Genomic DNA, 23,016 nt, shown 5'->3' on the forward strand with positions numbered 1-23,016 from the left:
ATTAAGTTTTAGATGTAGGCTGGGTGTGGTGGCTCACACCTGTAATCCTAGCACTTTGGAAGGCTGAGGTGGGCAGATCAACTAAGGTCAGGAGTTCGAGACCAGCCTGGCCAACATGGTGAAACACCCTCTCTACTAAAAATACAAACATTAGCTGGGTGTGGTGGTGGGTGCCTGTAGTCCCAGCTACTTGGGTGGCTGAGACAGGGGAATCGTTTGAACTCGGCAGGTTGGAGTTGCAGTGAGCCAAGATCACACCACTGCACTCCAGCCTAGGCAACAGAGCAAGACTTCATCTCGAAATAAAGTTGTAGATGTATAAAATGTATACATTTTTAGTCTGAACTAGGGCTTTAGAGTGAATATATCCTCTCATTAATGTGGCTCAGTATTAGGTAAGTATACCTACAAAGTGTCACCTAGTATATTGTTGCAAGTAGAGGAAAACAGACGGTGAATAAAACTACTAAACTGTTTTTCAGAACCCTCAATATTGGCAGCTCCTTAAAAATCAGAGAGAAAAATCAAAGTCTTAGGAAGTCTTATCCAGTTTTATGGTCTGCTGTGGTGGCACTTAATTAATTACCTGGGAGCATATTTCCTATGAGTTTATTTTTTGACCAAATTGTGGACAGGCTATATAAAGAACGATGTTCCAAAACTACAAACATGCTTTTTCCCCGTTCACAAAATCAAACAGGCTGGCCAAAGTGTTTCTAGCATCTTCGTCATATTTACCCCTTACTGTCCAAGTAGTTTCCTGCTCTTCAAACCTTCCTTTCAGAATTTTCTCTCCTACTTAAAACAAGTTAGGATTATTTATCCTTTTATTGGACTGATTATTCTAAGGATAAGCTCTTTACTTTTAGAGTAAAAGGCTTGTCCGTTTTAGAGTACAGCTGGGTGTCAAGCAAGCAGCTGGAATTTTCCTGACTGCTTGGTAAGATTAAAACCAGCACCACAGACACACCGGGGTTGGAGTTTGTGCAAATATCATTCCCATCTATGTGTGGGGTGGATATTAACTATAGCATGTTAAAGAACATAATGTAAAAAAAGTATTTTTTTAAGGACCTAGTGGAGGCTTGAACCTTCTTCACACAAACTCCTTCCTTCCAGCCTAAACTTTTCCATTAATACAAAAAAGTTCTTAAAATGTAGTAAATTGACTTAATCTTCAAGCATACCTTTTTTTTCTGGTGTGGTTAAAACAGCCCAAATTACCAAGATAAACTGAAAGCCAGTAAGACAATGAAAATAATTTCAATAGTTGAAAAACTTTTCTGATTTATATAAAGATATTTATCTCTAAAAAGACTGGCTGGGTTCAAGGACTTTAAAGACTGATAATTCTATGTCTAAATAATGTATTTTATAAGTTCTCATTCTGAATGCAGAAACAACTATTCCTTATTTGTAATTTAACCATTTTCTGTATAAAAATTTAAAAATTTATATTTCATGGTAGATTTTAAATTTCCCATTTCTTTAGGCATCAGACCTTATTTCAAGAATAGGTTCCATGAGCCTAACCTTTTATCTTCAAAAAAGCGAGTCTGTCATAAACATTAATATTATTAATACCCATCAAATATGGATCTGAAACAAAAACATACATTTTTAAGTTTAAAGTCAAATAAGTATGTTTGGGTAGTTTTTAAAAAGTATAAAATACAACAGCATTAGTAACTTTTTATTCTCAAATTGCTAAAAGCATTTAACATATACTTTACCATATAAACAAATTAAGTACTATGCATTTTGCTTATAAAGTGACTTAAAGTTTTTAAGCATTATATAATTCAATTTGTACAAAAAATAAATTTCCAAATACAAGCTTTGGTTAGAACTGATTATGTACTGTCAAATCCATTTTCCCAAAGTTGTTCAAGGAAGAAAAACTTCACTAGCACAGATAATTCTTGTACAATCAGCTTTTTACTATTTAGAAAGGGGAAATATTACTGTAATTGTTTTTAATTTTCGAGTCTAGATAAGCCTTTTTTCTTCTCACATCTCCTGCTGCTGCAGGAGAGCCTATCACTTTTGGGAAGCATAAATTATGTAGAAAATCACCTTTTGCTTTATTCTTAAGAAGGACATCCATTTCACAAATAGATCTAAGACTGTTAGCTTCCTTAACTACTGAGATACTTTCTGAAAGTCAGACTACTGAAAAGAGCCACTAAGAATTAATGTATTCCATTGGGGGTAAATCACTTCTGATTTCCCTCAGGAGGGCAGTAATATCTACTAATACTAGTGCCCAGAATCAACGTTTATATCATCTAAAAAAACTCAACGTTTTATAGACTCTACAACGCATGGATTACCTTTATTCTTATGAAAGTAATATAAAATGTTAACCTAACTTAAACATCAGTTTAACCAAATTAACAATCACAAAACTGCAGACATTTTTCTATTAAAATTTTCAAGTTCACTGAGCAATATTTACTGAAAAAATGATTATGAACTTAAATATATCCTCTTTTAAATTTACTGTTTATGCTAGACTGTACAATGGTGCTTCTTTTGTGGTTTTTAAAAATTCTACTTACATAACTATATACTTCCAAAATGGAAAAATGAGTGAGCCTTCACTAAACTTTACTGGAAACTAATATTCTTTCATGGAAACAACTGATTAACATTTTAAAGTTCTATATTTATTTAAATTTGGCTTTTTAAAATAGGTAAGCTTTTCATTTCAATTATTGTTGAATACTTCAAAGCTAGTTTAAACAAAGATAAAGAAAACCAAGGAGAACTAGTAAAGCATTCCTTACTTTACATACAGTGCCTCAAGTGCCACATACATAGTAACATACCACAAGAGAATGTATATGGTTTAGCAGATTACAGAGCAAACCTAAAAGTTTATACAAAGCTAAACATAGCCTCCCTTCTGTTCCATTTATTGTCTTTTAATTGATCTTGGCTCTGTATTATTCTTCTATAATACCACTGTGTGACATTTATCAGTTTTCTAAGTGTTTCAATTACTTATATGTATCTTTGTCTTTAAACAGCTTTGTAACAATCTTTTTCATTAGAAATGATATATCCATTTTTCTCACAAAATGCTCACTTTCCTGAGCTATATTAAACACCTTATAACAGGTGTATATATAACTGAAGACCCTAAAGTATCAAGTTTACTTTTTTAAAAAAATGCATAGAGAACATAACATTTCAGAAAACGTATTAGTACTTCTTGGATATTATATAGGTTTTGTTTCCTTTAGACTGTAAACTGTTTAATATGTATAACTGGTTATTACTTTCACATCTGAACCACATTTTAAAAAAATATTCAGAGATATGATTGCTATTAGGCTAAGGAAACAAAGTTTTCTGACCAAAATTCATTCATGGGTCTTCCAATAAACAATCTTTATATATACTGACTGCAGATATCAAATTTCTGTGCCACAAAATAGAATTATATCAGAACTACAACCAATAAAACTTTTATTATAATACATTTGCGTGAAGTTAAGGTGCTATTCATCATGCCCTACATCATGCAGTCTTTACCAAGTGGGCATCATGTCAGGAAACCACACCCTACCAAGATGCTTGGACACTTCCCAGTGAATCTGCTCCAAACTATACTTTTGGTCAGGAATTAATACTTCTTCCATAATAGATAATTGAGATAGGCGGCCACCACACATCTTCACAAACTCAACAAAGGCACTACATGAGACTTCACATTCCCCTAGTCCAATAGCTGACAAATTTTTGCAACGTTCTGCAATGCGAATTAACTCTTCATCAAGTGGCCGTAATCCATTTGCACACACTACTAGTTCAACTAGTCTAGGGCATGTCATTCCCACACGGCCAAGCACATCTTTGCTTACTGATCTCCCAAAGTACAAATGGGTGGCAGGTATTTCATAGCGAAAGAATGGGTCAAATTCTTCTTCATATAAAAAAAAATACATCACCAAGTTCACTTTGGGTGAATGTCTGATGAATGCATCCCAGCTGCTCTTCTGTATAGTATGGAAGTGTGTCTGTCCAGGATTCTCACTGACTACATCAATGCGCAAATGTTCTAATCGAACATGTTTTTCAGAAGACAAAGCAAGTAACAACTCATCACTTAATAAGTGGTAGTTCAGGGCTAGTTCTCTTAAGCCATGGCACTGATCAGCCACACAAAGGATACCTTGAAAGAAAGAAAGGAAAAAAACTAATTATTTGCAAGTTTTTGTGAAAGTTTATCTGTTCAAAAATTCAATCAAGTACATGTCCCACAAAAGTTTGTCACAGTTCCCTTGCCACAAAACTATATAATTTAAAATTTATTTGTATAGTTGAATTAGAAGGGAAGTCACACACATTTAAAATCTATTTTGTTTACAAGAAAACGAAAACAATTCTAAATCCCATCTATTAAAAAAAATAAAACTTATCAACTCAAGACAATAATGAACTCTGTCACTTAAAAAATATACCATCACTAAGGTTAGTGCATTTCAGTAATGCAGAGTGCCATATTTTAAAAAAATTATTACTAACACTAAACTTATAGGTTAAATAATTACATGATCACTGCAATGGAGGCCAAAGGACATTTTTTGAAGTTCAAACCCTAATATCAAATTTCTAAGAAAAAATACCAAGATACCACTAAATAAGCATGTCAAAAATAATTACTCAATTCTGTTGACTCTGCCTTGGCCTCCCAAAGTGCTGGGATTACATATGTGAGCCACCATGCCCGGCCTACTATAATTCTGCCCCAAAGAGGCTCTTTATATTACCTGGTAAGTAACCCACTTAATAAATTTCTTTCTTATGTTTAAAAATAGGAACAACAAAACATACATCATATTTTCATCTACTATTTATTGTTGCAAGTATGATATGCCAGGTACTAGATGTTATCCCACAAATAATTTTAAAAATCTGGAGAAGTATTATTTCTAAACTTGAAGTGGAGACAGCTAGCTAAAAATAGCAAAGCTGCAATACAAACACAGGCTAAGTGATTCTTATGTCCATGCACTTAACTACTGCCTAAGAAGTGACAAGACAGAGGCCCACATATAAACCAGAGCTTTATAACAGTGGGAAAAGATAGGCAATAGAATCAGAAGAGATAAACTGAATCACTGGAATGAGTCACCAGAAGAGGGAGTAATGTCTCAGTATTCAGCAACCACAAAGTTTCTGTTTTCCACAAGGTAGGTATATACTTTGTTTTTGTTTTGAGATGGAGTCTCACTCTGCCGCCCAGGATAAAATACAAAATACAATGGTGCGATCTTGGCTCACTGCAACTGCCGCCTCCCAGGTTTAAGCGATTCTCCTGCCTAAGCCTCCCGAGTAGCTGGGATTACAGGCACACACCACCACGCCTGCCTATCTTATATATTTTGAAATACACCCTGATTACTCAAGGTAACCTAAGCATACCTCTGTTCTTTGCAACCTCAAAAAGCTTAATATAAAAAAAGAAAACAAACACATGGGAAATGGTAACCAACAATGCAAATAGAATAAACTTTGGAGTATCATTTAATAACTACAAAAGCAGTTGTGGCAGGTGTAATTTGCAAAATGGCCTCCAAGATTCCATACCCTAAAGCCTAGCATCTGTGAATTCCCTAAGATATCATGCCCATGATTGTGATATACACAGCACAGCTGACCACACATGAAAGAGATTATCTGGGTGGTCCTAGTCTAATCACATAAGCCCCTTTTTAAGCAGTTTTCTCTGTTTGACTGGAGAAAAGGAAGTCAGAGATTCAAAATGCAAAGGGGACTCAACATGTTATTGCTGGCTCTAAGCTAGACAGAGCCAAAAAAGAAAAACAGAAGTAGCCTCTAAGAGCAGAGAGACCCCCAAACAGCCTCTTGCTGACAGCCAATAAGGAAACTGGATGTCAGTCCTACAATTACAGGGAACTGAATTCAGCCAGTAACTTGAATGAATGTGGAAGTGGATTCTTCTCCAGAGCCTCCAGGTAAGAGCCCAGCCTTCCTGACACTTTCCTCTCAGCCTTTTAAGACTGTGAGCAGAGAAGCCACTTGAGCCCTACCTACAGTTCTAATGTACAGAATAGTGGAGTGAATAAATGGGTGTTTGTTTAAGCTGCTTTGTGTATAGCTGTCAGTTATGCAGCAAAAAGAAAACTAATACACAGTTCCAAGTGTTTAAAAACATAACACAGTGACAAAGGTAAAATAAAACTAGAGCATTATTACAACTCAATAAATTAAGAGAAAAAACCCAACTGGAAAAAAGGCAAAGGGGCTGGTCGTGGTGGCTCACACTTGTAACTCTGGCACTTTGGGAAGCCTACGCGGTCGGATCACCTGATGTCAGGAGTTCAAGACCAGCCTGGCCAATGTGGTGAAACCTCGTCTCTACTAAAAATACAAAAATTAGCCAGGCGTGGTGGCAGGTGCCTGTGATTCCAGCTACTTAGGAGGCTGAGGCAGGACAATCCCCTGAACTTCCTCCTGGGAGGCAGAAGTTGCAGTGGGCCGAGATTGCGCCACTGCACTCCAGCCTGGGTGACAGAGTGAGACCCTATCTCAGAAAAAAAAAAGATATTCAACACCTTTAGTCATCAAGAAAATATAACTCAAAACTGCAATGAGTTTACACCCCCTAGGATGGCTACAATCAAACAGACAACTAAGTGTTAGAAGACACTGCTAGTGGATATGTAAAGGGGTACACAGCAGCTTTGGAAAACAGCCTGGCATTTCCTCAAATAGGCAGTTACTATATGATCACTAGGTATATACCTAAGAGAAATTAAACCATATGTCCACACAAAACTTGTACATAAATGTGCACAGCAACATTATTCGTAAGAGTCAAAAGGTAGATTTCCATTTATATGAAATGTCCAGAATAGGCAAATCTATGAAGACACAAAATAGCTTAGTGGTTGCCTAGGGATGGTTGGGATGGAGGTTTTGGGGGCAACAGCTAAGAGGTATGTGATTTCTTTTTAGGATAATAAAAGTGTTCTAAAATTGTGGTGATGTGTGCACTACTTTATCAATATACTAAAAGTCAGTTGTACATTTTAAATGAGAATTGTGAATTATATGACAGTAAAGCTGTTACTAAACTGATGATCAGTGGTGGCACTATAAATTCACACAACTCATTTGGGAAAAAAGCAACATGACAAGAAGCACAAAAACATTTGGACTCTTTGTCCTAGAACATCCACTTTTTAAGAATGTACCCTGAAGAAGAAATTAATGCAAGCAAACTGCTATATGCCAAAAATTTTTTTTAAATCACAGCAAAAAGCAGAAACAAGTGTACAACCTTAAAACTATAATGCAAATGTTGGCTTATCAACAAGGGAACTAAGTAACTAAATGTTCATTAGTTCAAGCTGATAATTAATATTAAGGAAGCAACAGGCACTACTGGCACCAACAGTCATACTAACCTAGAGGTCCAGTTACAAACAATTATAACAACTATATGAAATGGAAACAAAATTAACTAAATGTTCAGTGAAGAAAGTAGAAAATAGTACCGAATTTCAACTTAGAGAAACTGTCCAAATATGCAAAATATAGATGGAAAATATGTAAATATGAAATTTCAATTGAAACCTCAGTTATACTTTTCAAATAAAAAGTATTGTAAGTATTCTTTCTCTTCCCTTCCTTTCCTGAAGAACTAGTCTAAAGTCACTATGAAACCACCTTTGCAAAATTATAACTGAGGAAATAACGACAGTGAAAGAAATCAGACCTAACGGACTCTATATTGCCTCTAACCCTTAAGCTGCCCTTGTTCATTCCTGCACGTAGGCCAAACTAACTTTGGGAAGGAATTCAGTTCATGGTTTGACTCTGAAACAAAATTGGTAACAGCCCTTTCACGAAAAGACCCCTCCTTCTTGCCTGAGCTCCAGTGTGCCTTTGCAGGACTTCTACACTAGCTACAAACAAGATTAGAAATTACCATGTGGGGGTCCTGAAGCCGAAGCCTCTGGCTCCAAGAGCCTGAACCTCCCCATCATTACTGTAAAACCTAAGTTCAGTGCTTGAGATGTTTTGCAGACCCTGCACTGGCTAAATGGTCAGCTGACACCACCCAGACTGGTAATCTGGTCCAACCAGTTCTGCCATCACACGTAAGAACAAAAGATATTAAGAAAACCTAACTTTGACCCCCTATGATTCCAACTCCAAACTGACCAATCAGCACTTCCCAAGCCCCTGCCTGCCAAATTATCTTTAAAATCTCTGATCCCCAAATGCGCGGGGAGACTGTTGAGAAATAACAAAACTCCAGTCTCCCGCACAGCTTGTTCTGCATGAATTAACTCTTTCTCCACTGCAATTCCTGTCTTGATAAATCAGTTCTGTCTGGGCAGCGGGCAAGGTGAACCCACTGGGCGGTTGCAATTAAGTGGGATCAGGTAAGTTTATCCTATACTATCAGAACTGATGTGTGTATTTAGTAAAAATGAATGAACACAGAATATACCCGAATAAAGAGAACTATGATCCCACAGTTTTACAGAGAAATCAGAACATAAAGACTCTTATACAATGTGGTAAATGCTAGCAATAATGTTCAGAGTGTTCTGGAAATACACAGGTGGGGGATCTCAACCTGAAAAAAGAAGGGAGGGTCAACAAAGGTCACATCTGAGCAGAAATCTGAAGGTTGGGCTGGATGGAATTAGTGAGATGAAGTTAAAACATTTGAGCAAGTATTCCACAGGGTAAAGTGTACTGAGCAACCACAAACAAAGGTACAAACAAATATCTGTGGTTCCATAGGGCCCAAGTAAAAGCTGCAAGTGAGTGGCCAGCAAAGCAAGATTAAAGAGGTAGGAGGAGGTCAAGATACAAAGGACCTTGTACACTATGAAGCCAGGAAGCATAGACTTTACTCTGATAGAAGACCTACACAGTAGATAGAAAAATGTAATCAAGGTTATATAAGAAGTAACTGCCAAAGCCTATTCTTAACTTCTGTTTTATAATAGCTTCAATGGTAATCTGTAAGTAGCAGAGCTGGCTAGGAAAATACAACAGTAGACTGAGCCATTCTCATCACCAGGAGCCTCCTGTGGGAGAAAAGAAAATGAGCCAGGAGACTTGGGAGAATGAGCAAGCAATTTCCATCTAAAAAGGAATAATTTCCTGGGAGAAGGCTGACATTTAGCGATGGCAAGAAGGTTGGAAGTGTTTTGTAAAGATCAAAGATTTGACACTATCCCTTAAAGAACAGGTTTCCCAAATTACACAGCTAAAGGATCAGCAAACATGTCAATAATGGGAGGAGTCAGGAATGAAGCAGCAGACAGTAGTATAATATAGTAGTAGCATTTATACTCATTTTTCAATACAAACCACCTGGAATTTAAATAATCTCAAATTAGAGTAATGTAGCAATGCTCAGAAAATTCTATATAAGAGAAACTGGAAAGAGCTTTTATAATGCTCTTCTCCCATTTGATGGGTTCTTGGCTCCAAAATTCAACTTAGGAAAAACATCATCTTGCAAAATATAAGGCCACCACTTAGTACAATTCTCCCTCCACATAGTAAGAAGAAAAGCAATCATGTGACTGCTCTGACTCAATACCTACCCTATCAGCTCAACTACAGAAATTAGAAAAAATTTTATTTTGTTAGTAAATTAGAAAAAACTCTATTTTACTTAATGGGGCACTTCAGGCTGACCTCATACTGTCCTTTCCTCATACTGTCCTCTCCTCTTTTTCTCTATTCATTTTCTAGCATTTGCTATATATAAATTTACCAAATAAGATTAGAAAACAAGCTGAAAGTCAGTGTCTAGGCTAGTAACGCTACAAAATTATGCTATTCTATTACTACATTAAAAAATTTTTATGCAAAAGAGATGAAGCAGTCATATTAATCCACCTTTAAGGTTAATGATCATAGACTTTTCTAATTTTATCAATGCAGTTTACTAAAGTGTGTCTAGCAAAAAACACAACATACCTGCTGGAGAGACATGAGGACAGCTGCTCATTTTCAACAGCTTTAGTGTATCACTGTTGTTGGCCACTAGTACTTTGAGAGATGGATCATCTACTGGAGTATCATCTATCTTAAGCGAGGACAGGGATTTGGAGTTTACAAACACAACTGTCAGTGCAGAGATAAAGTGAGACTGAAAAGCAAAAAAAAAAAAAAAAATTATTTCAGTTTTTAGAAATGAGAATTTAGGGGTTTCCTAGTACTACAGTTCATCTGAACTGTAACGACATATTATTTTGTAACTGTTTTAGGGGTATCACCCCTTCACTCTGTTCCTGGGAGTATGGTAAAAAGAAGTGACTATCTGCCATCTTTGAGAAGAGCCTATTTATGTGTGGGGGAAAAAAGCATTTCAAGCCTCAGGGTAAGTGTCTCTAAAGCAGAGAAACCACTGGTAAGTAAAAAGAGGAATTCTGGAACCCAGGATGAGAATTTCTCTCAGACACTTCACTTTACCATATCTGGAAACCCTACTTTCATGTTGTATAACACTAAACTGCATTTCGTTTCTGTTTAATAGTTATGACCACTGAAATAATAGTAATTATTAACACAATCATTAAAAATTAATTTAATAGCCAGGCATGGTGGTTCACGCTTGTAATCCCAGAACTTTGGGAGGCCCAAACAAGTGGATCACCTGAGGTCAGAAGTTCGACACCAGCCTAGCCAACATGGTGAAACCCCGTCTATACTAAAAATACAAAAATTAGCGGGGCGTGATGCTGGGCACCTGTAGTCCCAGCTACTTGGGAGGCTAAGGTGGGAGAATAGCTTGAACCTGGGAGGCAGAGGTTGCAGTGAATTGAGATTGCACCACTGCACTCCAGCCTGGGCAACAAGAGAGAATGAAATTCCATCTTAAAAAAAAAATTAACATAATAATCTATTCAAAATCTATGACTCATTTGAGATATGAAAACTCATAGAAAATTTGATTCTCAAACAATCAAAATCATACTTAAAATTCCAAGTTTAAAACTCCTTCAAATGTTATCTACAATATTTTCAAGACTGCTACTTTAATGTATTTTGTCCACAAACACACCAATGAATATCATTCAATTATGTGTATATATGGGAAAAAAGTTGCCCCGGTGCCAAGGCAAGAGACTAAATGCACAATCTGTCCCAATATAATAAATGATTACTTAGATATAGCAAGGATACCAAATATATTTACTGATTACTTAGATATAGCAATGATATCAAATATACTAATTACTTAGTTGTACAATGATATATTTACTGATTACTTAGTTATAGCAAATCGATTTCGAAACAATCACAATTATATAATCAATCCTATGAAATCATTATTCTCTATTATTAATCTTTGCTTTAGTATTATAGTGTAGAATCATTTTAGTCATATATATAGACATAATTGGGTAAAATATAATTAGGAACTGAGGGGACATTGTGAAAAGTAATCAGGAGGTGAGAGTGAGAGCCTTGCAGTAGCACCAGCACCTGGGAAGGTACCCACTACTTAGCAGGCCGTGAAGGGGAGCTTCCCTTTCACTGGGGGAATCCAGAGAACACTCTGCTTTGCCCAGCTCTTAAGGAAGGTCTGACATTAGCCAGGCCTGCCTGCAGACATCCAGGGACTTAAATGCCTCTCTGTGGTGCTGTGCTCTGATGGTCACCATCCTTATCTACTCTCATGTTCCGCTTTCCCACCGGTACTCTTTTTAAGTTCTTAGAAGTCATGAGAAGTAAGAACAGAGGAATCCTAAAAGCCTTTGATCTTTCTAATAAGTGCATAGAAAGAAGCTGACATATGTGCCTCCCCTCCTTACATTGGCTACTTGAAAGGGAGGGGACCCCTGTACTGTAAGCATGTGATTTGCTTGACCCTATCTATCATGTCAGATGAGTCACTCTCCTGACCCTGCCCCCATACCTTGTATACAATAAATATCAGCATGTCCAGGCATTCAGGGCCACTACTGGACTCCATGCCTTGGTAGTAGTGGTCCCCCAGGACCAGCTGAATTCTTCTCTTAACTCTGTGTCTTTCTTTCCTGCGATCTATCGTCTCTGCACACGAAAGAACACCCTCTAGGCCCTGCGGGATTGGACCTTGCATGTGTATGTCCATATGTATGTATATATACACACACACACACACGTATGTATCTGCTGGACAGAGAATTTGACCTAAAGGAATCAATGTAGGCAAACAGAAATTAAAGCATTCTCAAAGTATGCAGCTCTCAATCACAGCTAAGATATGAAGTTGAAACCACCAGGCAAAGAATCCAGGAGAGTAAAGAAAGGCTAATACACGGTCCAACATACTACTTTCTACAAAACCAACTTCATGCTCCACTTAGCTTTATAAATTCTCTACAGGAGCGAAAAAGGATGAGGGCAGGCTAAAAGCCAGGAAAGTACAATGACACATTACTTTTTTTTTTTTTTTTTTGAGACAGAGTATTGTTCTTGTCACTCAGGCTGGAGTACAGTGGCACCTTCTTAGCTCACTTCAACCCTGAACTCCTGAGCTCAAGCAATCCTCTTGTTTCATACTCCCTAGTAGCTAGGACTGCAGGTATGAGCCACCATGCCCAGCTAATTTTTTGTTGTTGTTGTAGAGACGGGTCTTGCTATGCTGCCCAGGTTGGTCTCAAACTTTTGGCCGCAAGGGAGGGAACCTCCTGCCTTGGCTTCCCAAAGTGCTCTGATTACAGGTGTAAGCCACCACAGGCAGCCAAAACACTACCTTCTCGGTCTTTACTTTTTCCCTACTATGATTAACTGGTTAACTACCTAGATTTGGATTAAGTAACTATTTAACTACTTAAATGTTAACATCTCTCTCCTAATATTTTCATATCAAACTCAATTATATCTTGTACAAACACATGTCATTTGTAGTCTAATGACTGCATCACTGACATCTTTCCCCATTTCCCCAATTAAGCTCTGGTCAAAAACATTTCCTCTATATTCTCTTCAGTTCTCTCAGAATTTCCAAAATATAGCAACACCCTACTTCAATCTTCTACAAAAGCTATAAAAGGAAAAGAAAAAAAGAAAAACAGTGTAAGTATCCTAGACTCAATAAGGAAAGAAGCATTATTTCCATTAGCTGCATTCATGGTTCCCAAATTAATACTAGATATATGCATAGTGATAAGAAAAAAAAGAAAACTATGTTCAACGTATCTTTTAATATGGTACATTTTACATATATCATATGAGTCAGTATGTATATTTGTATTTTCGCTATGGTAGTTACACTAAAAATCATTTCAGATTGTTTCATTTCCCATTTGAAGCTTCAAGGTGGTGCTATACTTTACAACAACTATTTCTTAGAGCAAGTTCCCTGAACCATCTGAATCAGAATCACTTGGACTGCTCAAAGAGGACACTTAGAATCACCCCAAATTTGAAAAAGAGATAGAAATCCAAAAATTACGTAGTTATCCAGAAGATTTTTACACATTAAGTTGGAGTACCACGATGATCTAACTTCTGTTAAGATCTTAAAAATTAAGATAATCAGATTCTCTTGCAAATTTCCCTTATTTCATATATGAAGAAAAACATTCTATCTCAAAATGTACATATGTAATGAAAATGTTTCAAAATCAATTAAGACTTTGACATAAACTGCTGATAAAAACCAATTAAGACTTTGAAATCAACTGGTGATTTATTTGGTACAGAAATTCCATTGAAACAACCACCTGGGTTATAATAGATATTCAATTTAGTTATATTCCTTCCTCAATCATCCTAGTACATTAAATTTACTACTAGGTACTTAAAAGGATGTCTATATTTTAGTTTTCAGTGTCCTCTGGGAAAAAACTTTCAAATTAATGTTGGATACTAACCTACTAACCATTAGCTAACATAGCCACCTTTATCAGTTGCCTTTCTAAAAATACATCCTTCTTAATTTTTTATTTTAAGAGAATAGTTGTGAGGGAGAGAGACACGCTCTCTGATATATCACATTAGAATACATATATGAATATATGTTAACTTTTCCCCCCAAAAAAGGATGTCTTTAAGTCTGTAAATTAATCTAAACTCTGCTGATACTAACTTTGGTCAAGATTAAATCTTTACAGAACATTTGCCAAAAGATTTTATAAGCTATACCTGCTCTCTATACTGGTACTCTCCATTATTCTTCGATTCTAACTTCACCAATCTGCTCTGGAAGCCCCAAAATAAGCATCTATGTGTCCCTTTTTTTCTAATATGCTTGATTCTTTTACTTAGAGAGTTTCTTTTAATACTTCCTATAGACTCCTCTGTAAATTTCTTTGGCCATACCAATTTAGAAGTACAAATGATTAAAAAAAAAACACTTAAAAAATACTGTTTCTTTTTATTCTAAATAGTAACTGGTTTTCCATCATGTATACAAATATTACTTTCCTTATACTCACACTGTCAATACAAAAAAAAAGGTTAGACTTTCACTGGATTTCTCAGTAATAGATAATAAAACAAAAAGAGCAGATACCTTTGGTAAATCCATAAAGCTTGGTCGAGCAGTTGAAATAAGTCCAAGTGTTTTTAAAGAGCAATTCACAAGTTGCGACAGTATATCACAAGCTGCTTCAGCTGATTCCTTGCTGCTGTCCACCTAAGAAACACCAATTACTCATGTGTGTGTGTATATATATATATATATTTTTTTTACTTTTTCCCCCAAATACCCAGACTTCAAAGAGATTACTCATGTATGTATTTGTATTTCTCTGTGCACATATCAAGTATCATTACTAGTTTATTGCATTGTAACTTAAAGAGTATTCTTTCAATCATCCACCCTCCACCCTCACCTCCAACGTCAGCCTTTTCTGAGTCTCTCTGAAAAAGTATAAGGGCAATTGTCAAGACAAGACCTAGCTTTCATTATGATAAGAGACATATTTAATGTTGGCTTTTACACTGATTTACTCTAAAGTGACAGTATAAACTAATGGAATAAAAATAAATCAATTTATACTCTCTAAAAAATAATTATTTGGTAGTAGATCATATAATACATGTAAATACAGTGTCTATGGTATGCATGTTTCAAGGCACTAGAAACGTAATGAGTATTTACTCAAAATGTTCAGGTGTATCACAACCTGGGATTCAACATTAATGTTACTAATGGGAAGATAAATGTGAAGTAAAATGAGGGTACTGGACCAGCGAGGCATGAAAATCTAAACTAAGTAAGAGGTAGCTATTCTCACACATACTTCTGTGTAGACATTTCCTAAGGGAAGGATAATAGGGCCAAAAAAACCCATCAAAGATGTAAGAAGGAGCTCTTCTATTAGAAAGTTAGTTGTTTTCTGGGAAGCAAGTACCTTAAAACAATAGTTACAAGGATATGCTTAATTTCCAGATTCATATACACGACTTTATCCCAAAAATGTTAAGAGTGGGTTGTAAAACTAATGTGCTAATTATATTAATCTCAGAGCTACTTATAGATAATATGTGGTCCCTGGACCAGCAGCATCAACATCACCTGGGAACTTGTTAACATGCAAATATTCATACCTAACCCAGATCATCTCAATCAGAAACTGTTGGGGTAGGACCAACAATTTTTAGCTTTACAAGCCCTCCAAGTGATTTTGATGCACATGTAGTTTGAGAACCACTGTTCTAGACTAAAAATTCTAACTGTAAGCCTCCTTGGTCTATAATCAGTGAAGCCTATCAGGAAAGACCAGAAAAATCCTGTGATATGACTCTTTTTTGTAAATCAGAAATAATTTCCTCAGGAAAATAAACCCTAATAAAAATGTTAAACTTTTGCACAAATGATTTTATGAGGGTTATACTAGTTAGATATACCTGAATTATATCACAGGGCTGTAAAAGAATAAAAGTGACCCAGCAAATCTACTAGATGGAACTGGACTTTAAGACCTATCAGATTAATGTATTATACTCATCTTTGTATATGATTTACCATTAGAACACTCTTAGACAAATCAAAGATGACTAAAGCCAAACAGAAACCTCTTGAGGTTTCTTCCCTGGGGGTGTGGGGATGAGTCCTGAATTTGTGTTTCATCCCCCTACCCTTGCCCCCAGTTAGAATTGCAAGATATTATATAAGACATCCAATTAAATGTAAATTTCAGGTAAACACCAGACATTTTTTAGTATTAAAGATGCTCCTAACATTAAATGGAATATAACTACACTAAAAATTATTCACTGATTATTTCAAATTCATATTTAAATACTCATCTTACATTTTTATTTGTAAAACCTGGCAGTCAGTGGCCTAAGTGCCTTTGTGCATTTTTCTGGGAAAAAAGGCGAAAACATATCCAACTATTCCCATCATTAATTCTCTCCTCCTCCTTAGACACACATGGGAGAATAAGCAGATAATCTCCATCTAAGAGGAAATTACACTCTTTGAGGGAAGATAAGATCTTAGTATGGCAAGAAGCTCTAGGTTAAGAACCACTGCTTTGCCTAACCTGGATTGTTCAGCAATTGCTACATGCAAGTAAATAAAGTACTCATGCATTGTTTTTTTTTTTTCAATAATAAGTTATTTGCTACCAAAAAACCTGGTGTTTAAAGGTTCAGTAAACATGCCCATATTTCATTATCCCCCAAACAAAACATGACAAGCCTCACATACGCAAACCACTGTGATTTATTTTTTTAAACAGAGACAGGGTCTTGCTCTGTCACCCAGGCTGGAGTACTGAGGCACAATTGTAGCAAACTGCTACCTCAAACTCCTGGGTTCATGCAATCTTCCTGCCTCAGCCTCCTCAGAAGCTAGGATTATGGGAATACAGGCGCCCATATCCAGCTAGGATTTCTTAAACTATTCTGGATATCTCAAAAAGCCACCCACTTCATTTATCTCATCACTGCATGATTTCCAATACCTTTCTTCCAGCAACAAAAAGAAATAAACAGTTTCCTTTGGCATTCTTCCATGTACCTTTTTCTATTTCTCTCTAAAATATATTCATCTAAACCTTCTACATAAAAGTTTCTTTTCATTTGAAGATCCCATTTCAAAAAGCCATCAAGTAACACTAAGTTCCTGTTAGACAGAAATAGCAATTAAAGTTCTACTCAATTATAATCTCCCCAAATTTTATTTATTAGATATTTCTTTTTCCTCAAATTCATTCACAATAATTCAATGTAATTCACAGCTTTATCAATGACTTACATTAATTTAGTGGCTGCTTTTGCTCTTCTAAGAATTATTAATAATTAACAAAGTAATTTAGCTCCATCAAATATAATAATTATTTTGTGACAGCTTCTAAGGTATACAATAATTCTAAATTTTTAAGCATTTTCCCTGAAAAAGCAAACATTTTAAAGGCATGAGAAGATGTACTGGTTTAGGAAACAAAAGCCACTAAAAATATTTTTTAAAAGATGGATTTAAAATATTACCTTGAAGCTGACATATTGTAGATGGTTTGAATGTCTTTTAATAATCTGTTTGATCAGCTCTGGATGGGTAGCTTTCAAATAAGATGTAGCTGGCTGATTCAGTTCAAATTCAAAACATCTCCACAAGTCAGGCATGTGAAATACCTGGTTCCAGTTGCGGCAAACTTGTGAAGCATGAGCCCGGTCAAGAAGAGGCAAATACTTAAACACTTGGAGAATAATGTCCTGAAGGAGATTACCCCAATCACAAGTCTGAGAATGCTCATTTGTAGTCCTCAGTTTCTTGGATTTATCTGCAGTTCCTTCTTCTGATGAATTACGGTCACTATCTCTTCCTCCTCGTTTCATCCTATTCCAAAAAATGCATCAGTTTTTTTTCTACTCAACTTTTGAATAGAGATAAACCCCAAATTAATTCTTCTGTTACTGAGATGTGTGTTTATATACACAAACATAAACATGAAGGAAGAACTGGATCAGTAATTCAAGAATATTAAAACAAACTATTATGAAAATGCCAATGAAGGCCAACTATGGTTTTATAAATTTTATACATTTTTGGCATGTTTTTAAACATTTACATTTATCAGTATAACGTACAGTATATACTATATGGGGGAAAGATTACTGTGATTTTGAAACTAAGCCAAGAATTTATATTTCAAAAGTTGTGGTCAAGCTAACTAAAATGAATATAAAAGGGAACCTATATAGTGATGCTTTGTAAAGGTTTCTTAAAAGTAATCTAAGGATATTTGTTCTTGAATTCGAGGCGGATCAAGGTCCCAAGAACCTCCAGAGAGGATGTTAATTAAGTAGCCAAGAGACCTTTCACATTTAATAGTCTATACAGGGGTCCTGTAGTTCTGGGCCCCAAAGCAGGAAGTGAGCAAGCTTCACCTGAACTCCTCCTCCTGTCATATCAGCAGCTACATTAGAGTCTCATAGGGGTTCAAACTTTATTGTGAAGTGTGTATATGAGGCATCTAGATTTCACGCTCCCTATGAGACTCTTAATGCCTAATGATCTGAGGTGGAACAGTTTCTTCCTGAAACCACCCCCTGCCATGAACAGGCAATGGAGTGTTACTGCAAGACATTTCTAACTGCCTAAAATAAGCAAAACCAACCCTACTATGAATGGTTTGGTCTGGAAATAAATTCTTCTTCAAACACATCACTTACTATTGCACTGTTTTCCCCAAGTTGTGTTTCTGAAGTATACCTATGTGTTTATTCTAGGTACTCTTAGCACTTTAATTCCATTAGTTTCTTTGAAAGATAGGTTTTTCATGGCAAAATAGTACTATGGTTAAATGAATGGGCTCTGGAACCAAGCTCCTTGGGTTTAAATTCTGGCTCTACCTTTCATTGGCTATGTGGCTCTGAACAAATTACTTGATCTTCCTGGGCTTCAATTTGCAAAATGAGTTTAATAAAACAAAGTTTCTCTAAGAAATGTAATACTACTAAGGCTTTTCAAAGGGGAGATATGACTGAACTGTTGAGATATGATTGTTGTCCAGGAAAGCAGTCCAGCACTAATGACATTAAAGTACACAATACACTAAAAACCGGGGTTACCAACCAGAAGGCAAAGAATCATTCATTCATTCATTCATTCAATTCACTCATTCAAGAAGGGGTCTCGCTCTGTCACCCAGGCTGGGGTGCAGTGGCACGATCATGGCTCCCTGTAGCCTTGACCTCCTGAGATCAAACAATCTTTCCACCTCAGCCCCCTGAGTAACTGCATGCACCACCAAACCAGCTCTATTTTTGCTTTAATGTGAAGTGAGAGACAGAGTGTGTGTGTTGTGTGTTGTGTGACAAGAGAGTGGGAGAGCTTGTATATGAGAAGACACACCCTGGAAGGAGACTTACTGAATTATTATAGTAATCAACAGTAGATGTCAGATTACAGGTAATTTTTTCTTCTTGCAGATATCTTTTCCCTTTTTACGTTTTACACATTTTTTTAAATATCAATGCATTACTGTGTAATTGGATTTTTTAAAAGGTCTTGTTTTGATTTGTTTGTTGGAAGAGTATATAGCAAGCTCTAAACTAAATGGCTGCAGACACTCTGGTAGTTATTTAGTTTAGAGCCTGTAACACTTTGGTTTCTAGAGAACGGTTCTGGCAGGGAGTCATTTCGACCTAAACTTGGGGTCATAACCTTTCAGAAAGATGGCTTGTTGCTCCAACTCTTTTCTGGCCTATGAGCATAAAAGAATTTCTAATTCCTGTGTGGAATGAAGGATATGCATATGCGTTACTGTAAAACAAATGTTTCTGCAGACTTTCTCCATCCAGTAGCTCGCAAAACTTGTGAAAGAGGACTGGGGGCTGGAGAGTAAAAAGAAAATGGCAGAGGCCTCTGACCTTAATGCCATGAAAGTCAGTCTAAGAGGTCTTAGCACATGTAATAAACTGCCTATTCCTCACTGCTCCTACTCCCAACTTAGTGAATAAAGTGAAGTAAATTATGTATACCCTATTAAGCAGGGGGAAAACAAGAGAGAAAATAGAATGACAGAGGTGACAGCAAGAAGGAAGTCTGATGGAAGACTGGAACTTACGTGTGACTCTAGGAATAGATTTTTTTTTTTTACATTTAAAGTGCATAATCTACACTGTAATTTTTAATAAGTCTCTTCTAATAACAATGTCTCACTAGAGGTTGAGATAACACCGTCATTATGACCCATTTTTCTGCTTTAACTTACCCTGAGGCTTAATTTTATTATATAAAATTTGGGTCAAAGAACAAAGTGTTTGCTATCGAGAGCTTATAACTTCTCTTTTGACCACCTAAAACTCATGATTTTGAGATACAGAGATTCAAAAAAGAATGAAGCAGTCTTCATAATTTCTACATCTTATTATAGAATACTCATTGCCTGTTTCTAGAGAATAATCTTCTAAAACCACAACTAGTCAACTTAAAGATGGAATGATTCATTTTAGAGTACATGGATATATAAACAAAAATAAAATGGTAGCCCTATTCATATAATCTTTGCTAATACCTTGCTGGTCCTAAAAATAGAAACTTTATTTTGTCTATTATAGTACTATTTCAAATAAAGTGTACTTAAATACCTTTCCAAGTTCAGGATAAAGAAGTTGACAAAATCTTTTTTTAACAGTATGCAACACTAAGGTACAGTATCTCTTGATCTAGATATAAAAACACTGTATGATCACCAAAGCATATTTTAGGCACTTACCACTTTACAAATAGCTGAATTAAGTCTGTAAATTGCTGTACATAGTATGGCTATGTCACAATTATAGTGCATTAAGCAACAGAAAAAAATGTAAGGCCAAATTCCAATAAAAATAGCCTCTGCACTATCCTCATTTATGCATGAAAATAACAGAAGTGGGTAGACACAATAAAAATTTTAAACGTCAATTCTTCCAAGTCGGTTTCATTTATGTAAGAAAAAATTTACACTACTTAATAGTCTTATTAAATCTATTTACACATGAAACTCTGCTATACAAAAAGTTAAAACAACTCAGAGCATCTTCCAGCCTGCAAAATTTACATCAATGAACCCCGTAACTCCTACTTTTGTCAAAATGAAAACACCTCTTATATCTGAACAGGAGTGTGGAGGACCAAGCTGTACTAAAGAATGTCAATGAGACTTTCTAGACTATAGAAATCTAGAGCACCAAAACTAGGCCTCTTCAGGAATCTGGCAGTTTAATTTCCTGCAACGTTTCGAGGCCCCAAATAATGCAACTTAGGCCACCAGAGCTTTTGCTGAGTGACTGATATTACTATAAATTGCTAAATAGCAAACTGAGGAAAGACCACAGACCAGCTGAGCAACACAAGGAGTTAGTGAGCTAACTCATTTCCAAAAACTTTCGAGGGAAGGCTGGGCGTGGTGGGTGCGATGGCTCACACCTGTAATCCCAGCACTTTGGGAGGACAAGGCGGGCTGATCGCTCGAGCTCAAGAGTTCCAGACTAGCCTGGGCAACACGGTGAAACCTGTTTCTACAAAAAATACAAAAATCAGCATGGCATGGTGGCCCGCGCCCGTAGTAACAGCTACTCCAGAGCATAGAGTGGGAGGATCCCTAGAGCCGATCGAACCACCGCACTCCAGCCCGGGTGGCACAGTGAGACCCCGTCTCCAAAAAAAAAAAAAAGAAAAGAAAACTTTGAAAGGTGCAGTCGACTTCATCATTAGATGAAGACTGGAAGTGAACAGCTAGCTGTGTCCATCGTTTTATTAGGCACTTTTACACTGGGCATGCAGTAATTTTAAAAGCCCACTTGTACTTAGTTCTAAAAGCCTATTTTGGCATCACAGTTCCTTTCTATTCTACTTTCACTAATAACAAACTAAAACGCATTCTTTGGCTGAAATACAAGAATAAAACAATATAAAGAGGTTAACTTACAACTAAATGGTTAGAGAGCGCATAATGGCGAAAATCTGTCCACAGATCATATATATAGAGTTGATGGTATTTTTATAAATATTTCAAATATAAGTGACTTGTTTTTTTCAAATTAGAAAAGGAGGATTTCAATTAAAAGATCTGGGTCACTCAACTGGACATCATTAGCAACAACAAAATAAAGACGATCTGTCTCACCTCTAAGCTTGGAGATACAGACCATTTACAGAGCTGCTTCCTGACCCCTGTCTGCAACCCCACCTAAAGGACTGCCCACGCCCAAGGGAGGCGCGAAGCCGCTCAATACCAGTTGACCAAGTTTTTCGCTTGGCTAAGCGGCGGGGGCGTACCCTCCTCCCTGCGCCACCTCCCCACCGATTGGCTTTCCCGGACATTTCTCCTGCGCCCCACCCTGGGCAGTTTGCTTTGACAAAATTTCAGTGCCTCATTTCTCAAGCTACCAGCACAGGCGTAGCCGAACCCGGGAGAGTCCCTCAGAGCGCGAGCTCCACGGTGTCTGTCACCAACCCCCCGCCAAGGGTCATAAAGCCGGGCTGGAGCCGCGGCGTCGCGGGCAGGCTGCAGGCGGCCGCCGCACACGCACCACGCCTTGTTGACATGTTTTGAAGCAGGCACTGCGGGGAAACGCCCCCAAGCTAGTTCCAAGGTCTGGGTGCCACGCCCCGCGCCGCGCCCGGCGCTCGCGAGGAACGGCCCACGCGCGCCCCAACCCCGAGCCCCCCCGGCCCGCCCACAGACGGTCCGCGGTCCCAGCGGGGCTCGGCCCTCCCCCTCCGCCGTTACCTGCTGCCGGGGGCGGCTTCCCCAACGCACCACCCCGTGCTCCGGGGACGCCGGCGGCGGCTGGTCCCGCGGCTCTCACATGAGGCGCCCCGGGCCCCCCGCTTCGCGCTCCCGCGGCCGCGGCCCCCCGCGCTCCGCCCGCATCCGAGGCGCTGGTCCCGCGGAGGGCGCCAACGAGGCTCCACCTTTGCGGCTCCGGCTGCCTAGAGAGAAGCCTTCCTTCTCAGTCCCGCGCTGTCTGCGTCCTTGTTCCGGGACCCCCGGCGCCGCAAGAGATTCCCTCAGCAAGCGGCTGCCACCACGTTCGCTGCCTGCGCCTCGGCCCGACACCGAATCT

General features: G+C 37.5%; 1 protein-coding gene across 1 annotated transcript; it reads right to left on the minus strand.

The window, feature by feature from the left end:
• Positions 1-1,672: 1,672 nt before the first annotated feature.
• On the minus strand, positions 1,673-23,016 carry FBXL3 (F-box and leucine rich repeat protein 3). Its single transcript, XM_012472015.3, has 5 exons — positions 22,680-23,016; positions 17,449-17,797; positions 14,519-14,641; positions 9,988-10,159; positions 1,673-4,180 (listed from the first exon to the last, which is right to left on the minus strand). The coding sequence occupies exons 2-5, from the start codon at positions 17,794-17,796 to the stop codon at positions 3,537-3,539; spliced, it is 1,287 nt and encodes a 428-aa protein (XP_012327438.1). The 5' UTR covers position 17,797; positions 22,680-23,016; the 3' UTR covers positions 1,673-3,536.

The sequence above is a fragment of the Aotus nancymaae genome, unplaced genomic scaffold (genome assembly GCF_030222135.1).
Source record: "Aotus nancymaae isolate 86718 unplaced genomic scaffold, 86718_ANA_hifiasm-v0.15.2.pri h1tg000088l, whole genome shotgun sequence".
Taxonomy (NCBI): Eukaryota; Metazoa; Chordata; class Mammalia; order Primates; family Aotidae; genus Aotus; species Aotus nancymaae.